The sequence below is a fragment of the Theropithecus gelada genome, chromosome 11, assembly GCF_003255815.1.
Source record: "Theropithecus gelada isolate Dixy chromosome 11, Tgel_1.0, whole genome shotgun sequence".
Lineage (NCBI taxonomy): Eukaryota > Metazoa > Chordata > Mammalia > Primates > Cercopithecidae > Theropithecus > Theropithecus gelada.
This window is the reverse complement of record NC_037679.1, coordinates 44,298,079-44,312,961: the sequence shown is the minus strand read 5'-3', so window position 1 is coordinate 44,312,961 and position 14,883 is coordinate 44,298,079. Positions and strand designations below refer to the sequence as shown.

Genomic DNA, 14,883 nt, shown 5'->3' with positions numbered 1-14,883 from the left:
TATCGAACTCTCCTAGAAAACAGAAACAGAAGAAACACTTCCCAGGGAAATGTATAAGGCCAACATAATATGATACTAAAACCCAAAGAGGGAGCTGTATAAGAAACAAAATTTATACAGTTAATTTCTTTTTGAATAACATGAGAAAATGCTAAACAAAATAATAGCAAATATAAGCTAGTAATAGGTAGAAAAAGATGATGCATTATAGCTAAGTCAGTTTAGACTCAGATTACAAGGTTTAATGTTTGAAAGTCAATGTGAGATGCATTAAAAAGTATTTGATAAAATCCAAATTGCATATAAAGTCACCATCATCATCATTAGCAGCAGCAGCAGCAGCATCTTAATCTCTAAGATTCTAAGGAAGTAACTTCCTTAAACCACACAGAGTTTCTCTAAGAAACCTCTAGGAAGCATCTTACTTAGTGGTGAAATATTGAAAGCTTTCACCCTGAGACAAGGAACTAGAAAAAGACGTTTGCTAATAACACCACTATTTAACATTGTAATGGAAGTAGTAACCAGGATAATAAGACAAGAAAAATAAATAACAGGTATAAGAATTAGAAAAAAAGAGAAAACTGTCATTCTCAAGTGATATGATTGTGTATATAGTATATTCAAAATATTTGACAGATAATCTATTAAAATTAATAAGTGATTTCAGCAAAGTGGTTGAATATGAGGTCAATATACAAAAATAAATTGTATTTCTATATATGCTTAGGAACAAATCCAACTGAAAATGTACAAGACCACTATGAACAAAATCTTCATGGTGTCTTGCTATTGTAGATATTCCAAAATGCTTTGAGTATTTTATTTTAGTCAGTATTAACACATTAGAAAGAACAGAAACTGACCTCTAATTAATACAAGTCATTATGAAATAGTATTTTCCATATTGAGGACTGTTATGGAAAACTGAAATGAGGAAAGCAGGCTTCAATTTACTCAATGTCTTCAAAAACAAGGTAAATTAAATTCAGTTTTAAAAACATTGGAGATAAATTTAGAATAGAAAGTAAGCCAGAAAGATTTCATATAAGTGTATTTTAAAAGCGTTTACATTGTTGTCATGATACCCAGGTTTTTATTATTATTATTATTATTACTACATAGGAGTAAAAACACAGTTTTTCCTGAGAATAAATAGCTGACCTTATAAGGAATGTGAAGAAAGAAACAGTTCAATTTATTTGAGCATTTAAGATTTGAGAGATGAAGAGTGCAGAATAATGGTAGATTTTACAATTATACTATCCAAATATCAACTAAAAATATTATCGCTGACATTTCTAGAAACGTGCTAATCAGCACCATGTTCCAAAAAAGCAGTTTCCTAACCCAATAGAATAATGCTGAATTTTTAAGGGCTTCTTTAAGGTATGATTATGCCTATGAAAACAATTCAGATGTGAGCAATAGTGCTCTGTCTCTACAACAGCTTCATCTTCATAATCTTACTGATAACATTTTCATAAATTCATAATGCAGCATTGCAATGAAATTTGGAGACTTTCAGTAAATCATGTTTGACAGAAAAAAATTGAGAAAACATATAAAATAGATTTCAAGTCTCCTAACTGAATTTTGAAAAATACCATACAATTGAATATCAAAATTCTCACTGATGTGTCACATATGCACACATGTAAACATAAGACTATATTTACCTCTTGCAGTTAAGGCATGTGGTGATACCACTCCCATTTCATTTTCTTATTAACACATTAAAGTTGCCAGAAATAAATTAGACCAGTTATTGTGAGACGGCATCTGGTAAGAGAATCTTGAAGCTCATTAAGATACAATAAATGTATTCTTACACATATTTTTGAATGATTTAATAACAGAATGTCTACAGTTGATGCCCTTTTTGTTATATAGCATGGGCCTGCTGAAGAGATCCTTCCTGTTCTGGGCCCTTTTTAAACCTGGAGCAGTATTCCCAAGCATGATCTACGCAGCCTCTAGAACCTAAAGAGGTTTACCAACTTATTCTTCTTAGTGGTGGAAACTACATGAAGCAACAATCCACCCTTTACTTTGGAGGTAATGCCAACATGTCCCAGTTTATTACACTCCTAGAAATTCCACTGCTGTGATGAGCCACTGAATCTTCATAGGGTTTCTCTCTCACCATCACATCCTTGTTCATTTATCATAAGCCTTGGCTAAGCACTGCAAAAAATTAACTAGAACTCCATTCACGTATCTGCTACATAAGACTACCATGATTACAATGATCAGAGTATAAACTTCATGGTCAGGTTTTAAAAAGATAAGGAGAACTTTGGAAAAATGATGGTCATATAGGTAGATGAAGGAAAATAAAGAGAAACGTGTATGTTTCATGTTTGTTTAACATAGGCTTTTTTCTAGCATAAAAGATAAGTGTTTTTAATTATGTAATTAAAACATTTTTTAAAAATCTGTTTTATATCATATGACCTTTACAGTTATATTAATTTATATCCCATCCTCCTACAAAAATCTTTTAAGGCAGGGCATTTATAACTGGGTAGCTAAGCCAAATGCAGTTTAGGATAATTTTATGCCCTGAGAAACTTCCTGCAATGATACATCAAGAAGAACACAGTATCACCTCTGTTGTACTCTCACCAATAATACATAACCTGAATACAATGAGAAGAAACTATATAACAAGTACAAATTCAGAGATACTCTACAAAACAATTTTTCAGAAGTCTTTAAAAGTATTAAGTTTGTAAAATACAGAGAAAAGATGAGGAACTGTTCCAGTTAAAGGAGACTAAGGAAAAATGACAACTAAATGCAATTTATGATTCTGGATTAGATCTCAGACTAAATATAGGCCATTACTAAGACAACTCACAAATCTGATAAAGTTGATTAGATCATAGTAGTGCATCAGTGTTAATTCCCTAATTTTGATAACTGGAGAATATGGTTGAAGGGCACAAAGACACTCTTGTAAAATATTTTACTGCTACCTTTGCACACTATACAAGTTTGTAGGATAAATGAAGATGTTAGGAAAAGTTTCTCAATGTTAAGACACTTTCTCAGGTGTTATTTTAAAAAGATCTGTAACAATATTAATAGGATAAACACGTTAGAAATTGGTTTAGCTTCAAAATAGTACACTAAACATATTTTAAGACCAGTATTTATATACTGTAGTTCACACTTACTTCATCAAATGTAAAATCCTCTAAATCTATTTCTCTGTATTCTTCATCAGATTCTTCATTCTTAATAGCCTCTAGAGCTGCTGTCAGTTTCTTTCGCAAAATAAAGCCCTTCCAAACTGCCTAAACAAAAATGTAAAGTATGTTATACAAGGTTATAGATCAAACCCTAAACCAGATTATCTGTGTTATCCCATTAGGAAGATAAAACATCTTGGACCTAAGTTTAATGACATAATAATCTCTTTTCTGAACTTTATGTGACACTTGAAACTGAAAGATAAATTAAATGACGACATATGTCTAAAGTTCTGAATCTCAGGAGACTTTCCTTGTAGTAAGCAAAAAAGATTCTTTAAAACTCTCTCAACTGCACATGTAGGTCAACCAATCAATTATCTTACAATTCCTCCAGGACTCATTCTAAACTAAGAAGAAAAAGATACAAAGGAAAACCCATTTTGCTAATGTTCAAATGATTATGTATAAAATAAATTAAAACACAATTAGGAAAACATCAACATATATAAATGGATTCATATTACACAGGGAGTATTATGGCCTATAACAATGAACTAATTTCATTTTTAAATACATTAAGCATAAAATAACAAAATTTAAAACACTCAGATTCCTCAATAATCCTGGAGTAGGATGACCTTTCCTAACTGTAACTCCAAGTACAATGTAGCTTATAAAAATGAATATCTTTATATTTATAAATATAAATAATATATTTATGCTCCTGGAGAATGAGTTTCAGTATATATTGTGTGGAAACCAAAGGAGAAACAAGTGTTTTTCATGTTACTGTTTATCTACGAAAAACTGTATATAAACATATATGTTACATAAACATATATATTGCAGTCTATATAAACACAGAAAACATTCAAATTATAAAATTAATGTTAAAAATGGTTACCTATAAAGTCATAAAATGGGGTAGAATGTGTAGCAATAGAAGCCAGACTTCTCTAAATACATCTTGCTTGGATTAGACTTTCAAATTATGCACATGCTTAAGAAAATTGTGAAACAAATTAAGTAAATAAGAAAATTGTGAAACAAATTAAGTAAATATGAAATAGAAAGAAGTACCTAAAATATAAAAAATGTTTTATGCTGTGGAATAACCATACAAGTTATTTAAAGTTACTTAAAATACATTTATTTGGCTTCACCCAGGTGAAATATACTCAGAAGACAAGTTTGACCACAAAAGAGATCTTAAAATGGTTTTCAGTAATCATATTGTTAGTAATAAGATTGGTATTTTCATTCTGAAATATATATACACAGACAGAGAGAGAGATAGAAGTGAAATACACAAAACAGTGAAACCATCTATGACAATAGCAGTCACCCAAACCTTTGTTAACAGCCAGCATAGGAAGCCAAACCATAACCTGCATCAAATAATCCTGGATGCCAGGTGATAACCTCTGCAGCAATTAGCCAAGAATGGTCAAAACTTGATCAATGACCCAGCTTCCTTGCTTTTTACTCTGCTTCTAACTCCAGAACAACCAGAGAAAGCCAAATATGCTTCCCAAAACAATCACATAAGATGCTCTACTTGTACCCTCTCCCTACCCACTTTCCCCATGCCAACAACCTCCAATAGAGCATACCTGAAGCTTTCCCTTTTTCCACTAAAAACTTTCCCACTCCCTTCCATGTTTTGGGGTCTACGCCAAAGGCAAGTGATGATGGGTGATTCCCTCATTAGCATATACTCTGAGTAGCCCATTGTTTTCTCATTTATGTGGTCTTTATTTCCACTGTATATGTATGTGTGTGTACATACCCACATACACATATGGTAGGAGAAGTGAGGGAGAGAAGGAAAAAAAGCAATTATGATAATGTCAGTAAAAATCAGGATTTTCTATAGAAGAAAAGAGATGCAAATATACAATTAAATGAGTAAAATTCTATAGTCCTAACTATAGTTTTAAAACATCAATATGTACCCATGGTATATTTGTTTCCTAAAAATATCTATTTGAAAACTAAGTACAATGAAATTACATTATATAAATAATAACTATACCAGTAGAAACAAGTATTTCTAAAATCCAGATGGGGTTCTCTATATGTCATTTCCATTAAAGAAACCAACGGTCTTTAGAGAAATGACTGATTCTAGGCCTGGGGCAAAATGTATGCTAAATGAACCTGGAACATTGTGTCACATTAGCAAGCAAGGACAATTTTAAACACTACTAAATCATGGCAAAAAGTGAACTTGATGAGACTACCACTGGCCAAATAAAAGACCACCATTTAAGCAGCAATAATAATACTAACTGCAATGAAATCAAATACATATATTTCAAATTTGTGTTTATTATCATAGTACCCATTTTGGTGACCTTTGGAGGATGCTAGGAGACCTCATTAATCTAAAAATCGGTAAATAAAGGAAAATTATTAATATCAACCATTTAACCTGCCTTTCCAATATGAACTGTACCTTAGGATAACTAAATAGTTGAATAGATAAAGACTTTGTTTATAATTTTTGAATACTTTAGTTAATAAATGAGGAATAGTAGATATCAAGTATCATCATTGTGTAAACCATTAATAAAATAATTGATCTAGGCAATGTTTACCAATGGCCAGTAACATTCCTGAAAGAGAGGCAACCAGATACTATGTACCTCTTCTTTGTAATACATCCACCACCTATGAAATATTCTTGCTAAAGAAATCAAACCTGAATCAGAACAAACATTAGATCTTACTATCAATTTACATAAAACAAGGAAATGATAAGCATGTTAAATGATGTCATGAGGATGCATTTGGCAAAATTCAGAAATTGGAAAACCCTATAGGACAAATGACCTGGTCACTTCAATAAATAAATTGCAAGAAAAAGAAGGGAGTTGCTATATAATAAAAGACTTAACATACAAAATGAAAGTTTGAGTGATGACTTGTATTTTGATTAAGAAAAATCTGCAAACAAACATGTATTAAATGGTACAGGAATTTTGAATACTGGTATCATATTTGGTGATAGTGAAAAATAATTGTTATTTTTAAGCTTGGAAATGTATTTCAATTATATTCAAAGCAATATAATTGCTTGAATTATAGAAATTCATGCTAAAATATTTATGAAAGGAATAATTTATTTCAAATAATCTAGTGATGCGGAGGAAGATGTTAATTGGTTTTAAATGAGTCAACATTGACCAGTTGTTCAACTCATGTTTAAGGTAGGTATATGTGGTCTTGGGTCTTCTCTGTACATTTGAAATGTTTTGTAACTAAATGTTTAGAAAATCACAGATGGTGCACTTCTCTTTTTTCTTACAATCAATATAATTACCTAAAGTCAGAAATCAAGCTTCTCGTGACCTTACAAGCTTCTTTTGCTGGTTGTCATTCATAATTTCCAATGATTAAGGACATAATCATGATTCTTGATGGAAATGCAAAGGAACAGTATTCTTCCATGGAGCCCATCCCATACAAATCAAGGAAGGTAAATAAGTAGCATGGACTTCAAAATTATTGAACGTCTGTTATATGCAAGACACACATGACACAGCAGTGACTAAAACAGACAAAAAATCTCTAAGCATGGACTTCCCATTTTAAAGGGGACTGAGACTGAGAATAAAACACATAAAGAAACTAAACTGTATGGTAAATAAATGCTATGGACAAAAATAACAGTCACAAGAGATGGGGAGCATTGGGGAGGTATTGCTATTTTAAATAGGGTATCCTAAAGACCTCCCACTGTGTATTTAACATTTGAATATATATGCATAATGGAGCCTAGGAGCCACCAACCTAAAGATACCATCAGCAGGCAAAATTAATAGCCTGAATGTTTTTCCTTATACCTTTGTTCTGGCTTAAGCTCAGTAGAGCAAGATTTCTGCAGTGGCTTACAACTGCTGTTTTCTATGCATTCTTCCCCTCTCATTCTGTGACCAACTGGTCTTGTACTACTCAAATCAGAAGCTGTGCTATAACTTCTACCGCTGCCAACAGTCTTGAGCCTGTGGTCCTGAGCAGGAGTTGGAAGATGCTGATACAGATGGGCATACCGTGCCTCAGTGATACTACTGCATTGAAATTTATATGTTTTTCACAAGTGGTGAACCCTGTTCTTAATTATGCTTAATAGCCTGATTTCTCTGATACAGTGTAGCAGAGATTTTCTTTTCTCAGCCTGTGATAAATACTTGAGCCTTTCAATGTTACCTTCCTTCTTCCCAAAAAGCTGTGAGAAACTCAGGCTTCTAGGAATAGGTATAGTTACCTACCGTACTTTCTGAGTGGGGAGAGAGCACTGTCAAAGAAGCTAGTTCCTCATAACTCTACTCCTTTACCCACCCAACATGTCTGGCTTGAAAATTCAATTATCCTTTTCAAACCGTGAAACATATCCACTCCGTCTACCCCCAGTCCCACTTTCTCTTTCTGGAAGAAACTTGTTTCAATCAAACCTCACCACCTATTTCAGCAGCCTCCTATAGCTCTCTCCAAGGCAACCTCACCACAGGACAAGTAAGAAATATATTGTCACTCCCTCAGAAGAACAACAATTTATTTTGCTGTTGCTTATGTGTCAGGTTTCAGATTCCATTTACACATAGTGAGATCTCTTTTCCAGGAAAGTGTGAAGTAGGTTTGAGAGTCCAGGAGGGGTTATGTTATCTAGTCTATTTATTGCCTAAACTAAGTTTTCTACTTGTTACTGATAGAGCTTTCTTTTTGCCCAATCTACAGAATTCTAACTCAAACTATGATTGTTATCAATATTTTCAAGAAAGGTGAAAATTATTTGTAAAGGGAAAAATATAAAAGTCATATAGGATTGCCACGTAGATTAAACCAGAAAATTTAAACACAGTGAGAAACATGTGATTATCATATAATATGTACTCAATAAATATATTTCCCCCAATTTCTTTGATGCTTTATTTCTAACAACTTCATTCACTTAGTTTAACAAATAAGAAAATCATGTGATATTTAACATTGTATAATTTAAAAAATACAGTTGATTTAATTTTAATCATATTTACCTCTGAAATGAATTTCAATGTAGATAATATTCCTCTGTTTTGTAAGTTCCTATAAATAAATTTTAGCTTCTTAAGGGAGCTTAAGGTTCTTCTAATATGAGAAAGGATGTCAATATGAGTCAAAAACTTGAACAATATTGAGTGGCAGAAAAAAAGAGGACATCTTTGTGTAATAAGGAATAAAATTTAAAGCATTGCTTAAGAAATTGGCATTACTCTTTTTAACTTACCCATTATGGAGCATACTATCAGCTCTTTGCCCTCTTTATGATTGGCATGTCACATGGTCTGGATGACTAGTACATGCAAGCTACCTCAGAGATAAGTAACACTATTTTTCTTTTACCGCTTTCATTTGGGGATTTTAAAAAATTATCTTTATTTCTATTTTGTTCTATTTTTATTTTATTTTATTTACTTATTTATTTATTTATTTATTTGAGACAGGGTCTCACTCTGTCACCCAGGCTGGAATGCAGTGGTGCAATCTTGACTCACTGTAGCCTTGACCTTCCAGGCTTAAGAGATTCCCCGCCAAAACCTTCTGAGTAGCTGAGACTACAGGCACATGCCGCCCAGTTAATTTTTGTATTTTTTTGCAGAGACAGGGTTTTGCCATGTTGCCCAGGCTGGTATTGAACTCCCGAGCTCAAGCAATCTGCCCAATTTGGCTTCTAGAAGTTCTGAGATTACAGGTATGCTCCACCAGGCCCAGTCTTAGATTTTCATATCTGGGTGTTTATGCTCTGTCAGTTACTTGCTTGCTTTCAGAACGCCTTCTCCCTAACATGGCAAATGGGCTAAAGTGGCTTCTTCCTGCTAGGGAGGTACACTGCATATAACTTTCTCCCCAACCCTGTCCTGGAAAGTTTCCAAGAATCAGGGAAACATGCTCTCTCTTGATTATCTTTCTTCCTAAGATCATCTTATCTTTTTTTTACCTTCCTCCCTTTTTAAAATACCAACAAAATGATATCAAGATTGAGTGCAGACCTAGTGAAAAGAAGCTGGGAAGGGCAACCTTTAATCCAGCATTAAGTGACATGAGCCAAGGATTGATTCACTGTGGCTCCCAATGGGTCCTGCTCAAATCATCAGGGTCAGGGCTTCTGTGAAGCTCCAGACTATAAAATACATAGCATGTGTGTTTTCTGGTGTGTCACACAGAGATATCTCCCTCATGAATCTGCTTAGGGTCAGAAATTCAAGTCCCAGCCATCTCTATTTAGTTTATCAGAAATAATGGTCATGTAAACATGTGGGTAAGTAATATTCAGATTCTTCTTCTAACTTACTTATTTCTGACAAAGCCACATTTTTATCCTAATAATCTATCTATGATGAACTCATCTCTCTTTTTCATACATCCGAATCAATTCTCTGGCCTGACAATTCTCTCTATTGGACACATCTAACATCTTTTTGTTCTACCCCCCATAGCATACTATATACTTGCTCCTTGTTGAAACTGCACACACCTCTCACCATGTTACTCCTACATTCTCTTAAGATTCTAGTTCTTTTCGTATTCTTGTTGTGCTGAAGCTTACTATCATTCCAGTGACATGAAATTCTGTGTTAAGTAACATGAAATCCTATGTTATTTTACTTCCACTGTCCTTTATGCCTGGAATTCCTTTCTCTTACCTATCTACATTGAGTCCTACTATTTCTTAAGGTGTAGCTCATATCCTTTAAATGGAGTAGGGTAAGTGCTATAACAGAGTAAAAATGTATAATAATCCAAAAAAATAGTTTATCTCTTGATCACATAACAAACACTGAGAGAGTAAATGAGCCAATGGGACAGCACTTTAACATGAGGTGACTCGGGAAGCCAGACTTTGCACTCTTCAGTTCCAACAAGGATGTCCCAGAGGCTGTCTCCATTTCAGCCAACCAGAAAGGGAAAATGAAATGAAGGAGTGTCTGTGGGAGATGTTACAGGGTAGACCCGAAAGTGATAAAGTGATGCACAAATCTACCAATGAATTTTTTTTCTGAGACAAGATCTCACTCTATTGTCCAGGCTGGAGTACAGTGGTGTGATCTCAGCTCACTGAAACCTCCTTCCCCTCTGGGTTTAAGAGATACTCATGTCTCAGCCTTCCAAGTAGCTTACAGGCACCTGTCACCATGCCGAGTTAAGTTTTTGTTGTTGTTGTTGTTTGTTTTGTTTTGTTTTGTTTTTTGGTAGAGATGGGGGTTTCATCACATTGGCCAGGCTGGACTCAAACTCTGGACCTCAAGTGATTCACCCACCTCAGCCTCTCAAAGTATTAGGATCACAGGCATGAGCCACTGTGCCCAGCCTACCACTCACATTCTAATGACTAGAACTCTGAGAGCCACAATCAACTGCAAGGAAAGCTTGGAAATCTAGTTTGGCTCTATGCCAGGAAGAAGAGAAGAATGTGGTTTTGGTGAACAGAGAGCAGTCTCTGGCACATCCTTCATGAAATCTTTCATTTCGATCCTTGTTACGCCCCGGCTGTTTCTGCTTAATCATGCTGTACTACTTCAGAATGTTTAGACAGTCTAAAATTCATATTTTAAGATGAGTCATTTAAGAAGCTAGATGATTGTTCCTAGCAGATGTGGAAATGGAGTTCACTTCAATGCTTTGAAGTAACAGGATGTACAAAAGAGACTTAAAGTTACAAAGAAAGACTGAATGATGCTTCCTTTTGTTACTGGTACAAAGAAGCTCAACCAAAGAACTCACAACAGAGATACCAGTCACAACTAGACTATTTCGTAAGGTAATGAACCTTCTCTTTATTGAGAGGAATGAAGCAAAAGTTGAATAGTTATTTACTGTCAATGCTGAAAAATGTATTGTTCATCCACTGATGACAGGAGGGAGTTTGGATGCATGGCGTCTACATTCCTTATGTAGCAAAATAACATTTGGAGATAGTAAGTGAAGTTTTTTTTTTTTATTTTTTTCTCAGAGTTTCCTTGAATCAATTACTGTCTCCTCACTCCCACCTCTATCAGGTAAGAAAAACAGCTTTGCCTATGCACTGTTCTCAGGAGGAGTACAGTATAGACAAATTAAGTAAACAGAAATACTGGATACATTGATTAGCAACTCAGCAAAGGTATTTCTCTTGAAAGCTATGTCTTTAATATTAAGAGCCAGGAACTTGAGAGGAAAGGTAATTTCTTTTTTTCTGAATTTTAAGGCCATTCTTCCAGTTGCTTTTCCTAAATACCTTGGAGACATTCCTGATTCCTCTCTATCTCTCATGTATTTACTCTCAAGAAAAAATTAACATATATTCTGGAATGTGATAGTCTTACCACCTCCACTGCTGATACTCGGGTCCATGTCAATGTTATCTCTTGCCTGGTTTACTCTAATAGGCTGCTAAGTGATTTTGCTGCTTCTGCCTCTGTTCTCTTATAGTATAATTGTGACACAGAGTAAACTTGACCATGTCAATCCACTGTTCAAATTCCACCAATGTCTTTCCATATCATATAAGACCTTTTATAAATCCTACTTTGCTCCTTTTCATCATTCTCTAGTTACACTGGCCTCTTGCTACTTCCTAAACACTTGCTACTTCCTAAACACTGTGGGCAGGCTACTAAATCATGGCCTTAGAATCTGATGTTCCTTTGCCTGGAATATTCTTCCCACAGTGTCTAATGACTAAGTCTCTCTCCAGTGTCACATTTCCTGGTCTTACACATCCATCCTATCTAAAATGATAAACTTTTCTTTCATACTCCCATCCCACTTTTCCTGCTTTATATTTTCACCCACAATATTTCTCATAGCGAACATATTTATTAGCTGCATATTCCAACAGAATGTAAGCCACAAAGATTTTTGTAGCAAGAAATATTTGCTGAATGAATAAAGGGAAATGTTAAATTTTGTTTAATTGTTATCATTCAACTTGGGTACAATACCATGAATTTCTATAGATCTTATTTTATTTAGTTTATATTTGCGTCCTCTACCAGGATATAAATTCCACGAAGGTAGGAATCTTGTTGATTTTAAGTTTTACTTCCTGAGCCTAGAACAATTCCTGACAAGTCGTAGCTTCTCAAAAAATTTGATGAGTAAATAAATTTTTAAAAATGAGTGTGATCAAGATGAACTTCATTTTAAAATCGGACCTTGGAATATACTTTGTGAACTGCCTGTAGGAACCAGTTGGTAAGGTATTGCCAGTGGCATCTAAGAGTTGAGAGAAGTCCTTGGACAACAGAAAGAAGGAAACTGGGAACCTCAGTCTTACAGCTGTGAGCAAATGAGTTCTTCTAGCAACAAATTAGACTGGAAGAGGATCCAAGCCCTAGATGAGAACTAAGGTCCCAGTCAACACTTTGATATCAGACTGGTGAGACATTGAGCAGAAAATCCATCCATGTTGTGCTCGGACTTCTGAGTTACAAACATTTTAAGGTAATAAATTGGTAATGTTTTACACTGCTACAACAAAAACAAAAACCCTGGTCTTGGTGAGATTGAGTCAAGTCTGTTAATTATTTGCTTTCTAAATTTTTAAACGAAAGTATTTGAAAAACTTTAACAATTATTTTGGTAGATTTTCAAACATATAGAAATAGCTATCAAGGCCAAGTAAGACCTGCTGTGGCTAATCAAATGTTAGCAGATGTGACAAATGACATGCTTGATGAAAAGTTGTTGTTGTTGTTTGAGACAAGGTCTCACTGTATTCCCAGTGGTATGATCACAGCTCACTGCAACCTCACACTCCTGAGCTCAAGCAATCCTCCTGTCTCAGCCTCCCAAGTAGCTAGGACTACAGGTGTGCACCACTACACCCACTAATTTTTGTGGGATTTTTTTAGATATGGGGCCTCTCTTTGTGGGCCAGGCTGATCTTGAACTCCTGGCTTCAAGCAATCCTCCTGCCTCGGCCTCCCAAAGTGCTGGTATTACAGGCTTGAGCCACCACATCCAGCCTTGATGAGAAGTTTTAAATATGGTTGTGTGGTCCAGCTTGACCTTCAGTCATGCAAATAGTGTTTTGTATTTAAGGCTTATTCCTTCAATCCAGATACCAAGCAGAGCCACAGCCAACCTGCAGCTAACCTGCAGCCAACATGTCACTTGAATAAGAAATAAATCTACATAACTGTAATCACTGAAACTTGGAGGCTATTTTTAATACATAATAAACCATGAAAGACAACTAATATATCTTTTGTAACTATGTTACCAAAAGATTGAAATTAACCTGAATAAGTACAGCAGCCTTCTCTCTCTGTTTTTGGATATTCACAATATTTTCTCTTTTTTCTTTCTTTAAAATAGTCTGATTGTTGATGGAAGAATTTGGCAGTCCTTCAGTTGCAGCAGTACATAGCCTTGTGGAGAAATGAATCTGTCTGCGCATGAGGTAACCACGCCAGTATGACTGGATGACCACAGCTGCCATACTATTAAGAGGAGAGAAAAACACACACACACACACACATACACACACATTTGTTATTATCTGTAAATATACAGTTGTAGATAAAAGTTCCTCCTCAGAAATATTTTAAACAAAGAACACATAAAGTATTATTTAAAAATAAGACCGCTTCTTTTACTTAACCATTGTCATAGAAGTAAAAATAGTAAGAAAACCTTCCAATCTGAAGAAAAGAAATGGGCCAATAGTTGGGTATGTGGCTAAAAGGAAGTTTCATTTGTTTCTTTTAAGGAGGGAGATTTATAGAGATTTTGTATTATCTTGGGGATATTTGTCCAGAGAGAACGGGAAAAAGTGATGAGGCAGAAGACAGGGAACACATGTAGGAGCCAATGTTTACTTGGCAAGAGAGGGTAAAATCCTATTCATTGTGGAGAAGTGACCTTCGAATGTAAGAGGAAGGAGGCTGCCTTTACTGTAAGAGGAAGGACCCTATCAGGTGCTTAGGTGCTTCACTTTATTCTCTGCCCACAAACAGTTAACTTACACTCTTACAAACCCAGCAGTAAATACTTACATTTTTGAGGTCTACACGTATTTGCCAATTTCAGGCACTGAATGAATCAATGCTATGTGTTTTCCATGTCCCCCTAAGTTGCCCAGCAACATTAGCAAAATGTGATTTAAAATATACATCGTTTATAAAAGTGGATTGTCAGTGTGTTTAGTTATTTAACTCTTACTAATCAGAAATGTTTTTCTTTCCCAACATAGATTATTAGAGGAATATTATCAAGGTAAAGAGTGTAGTCAAAGTGCTGACTATTCTGTCTTACTCCCTTTTCAAATTCGTGACTTTGGCTTAAAAAGAAGATAAGTAGGCCAGGTGCAGTGGCTCAAGCCATTAATCCCAGCACTTTGAGAAGCTGAGACGGGTGGATCACGAGGTCAGGAGATCAAGACCATCCTGGCTAACATGGTGAAACCCTGTCTCTACTAAAAAAAAAAAAAAAAAAAAAAAAAAATTACAAAAAACTAGCTGGGCGTGGTGGCAGGCGCCTGTAGTCCCAGCTACTCGGGAGGCTGAGGCAAGAGAATGGCATGAACCCGGGAGGCGGAGCTTGCAGTGAGCTGAGATCCCGCCACTGTACTCCAGCCTGGGCGACAGAGCGAGACTCCGTCTCAAAAAAAAAAATAAAAAGAAGATAAGTAATTCTTGGTGTATCTCCATTTCCTAAT

The 14,883-nt window shown here is 35.0% G+C and overlaps 1 protein-coding gene across 2 annotated transcripts in view; it reads right to left on the bottom strand.

The window, feature by feature from the left end:
* LRRIQ1 (leucine rich repeats and IQ motif containing 1) overlaps positions 1 to 14,883 on the bottom strand; it is a 209,838-nt gene that overhangs the window by 97,878 nt on the left and 97,077 nt on the right. For both annotated transcript variants that reach the window (XM_025402587.1, XM_025402586.1), the window contains exons 18-19: positions 13,465 to 13,666; positions 3,183 to 3,302 (exon numbers count right to left, since the gene is read on the bottom strand). In XM_025402587.1, the coding sequence (XP_025258372.1) occupies positions 3,183 to 3,302; positions 13,465 to 13,666 (322 nt within the window). The remainder of the gene's footprint in view (positions 1 to 3,182; positions 3,303 to 13,464; positions 13,667 to 14,883) is intronic.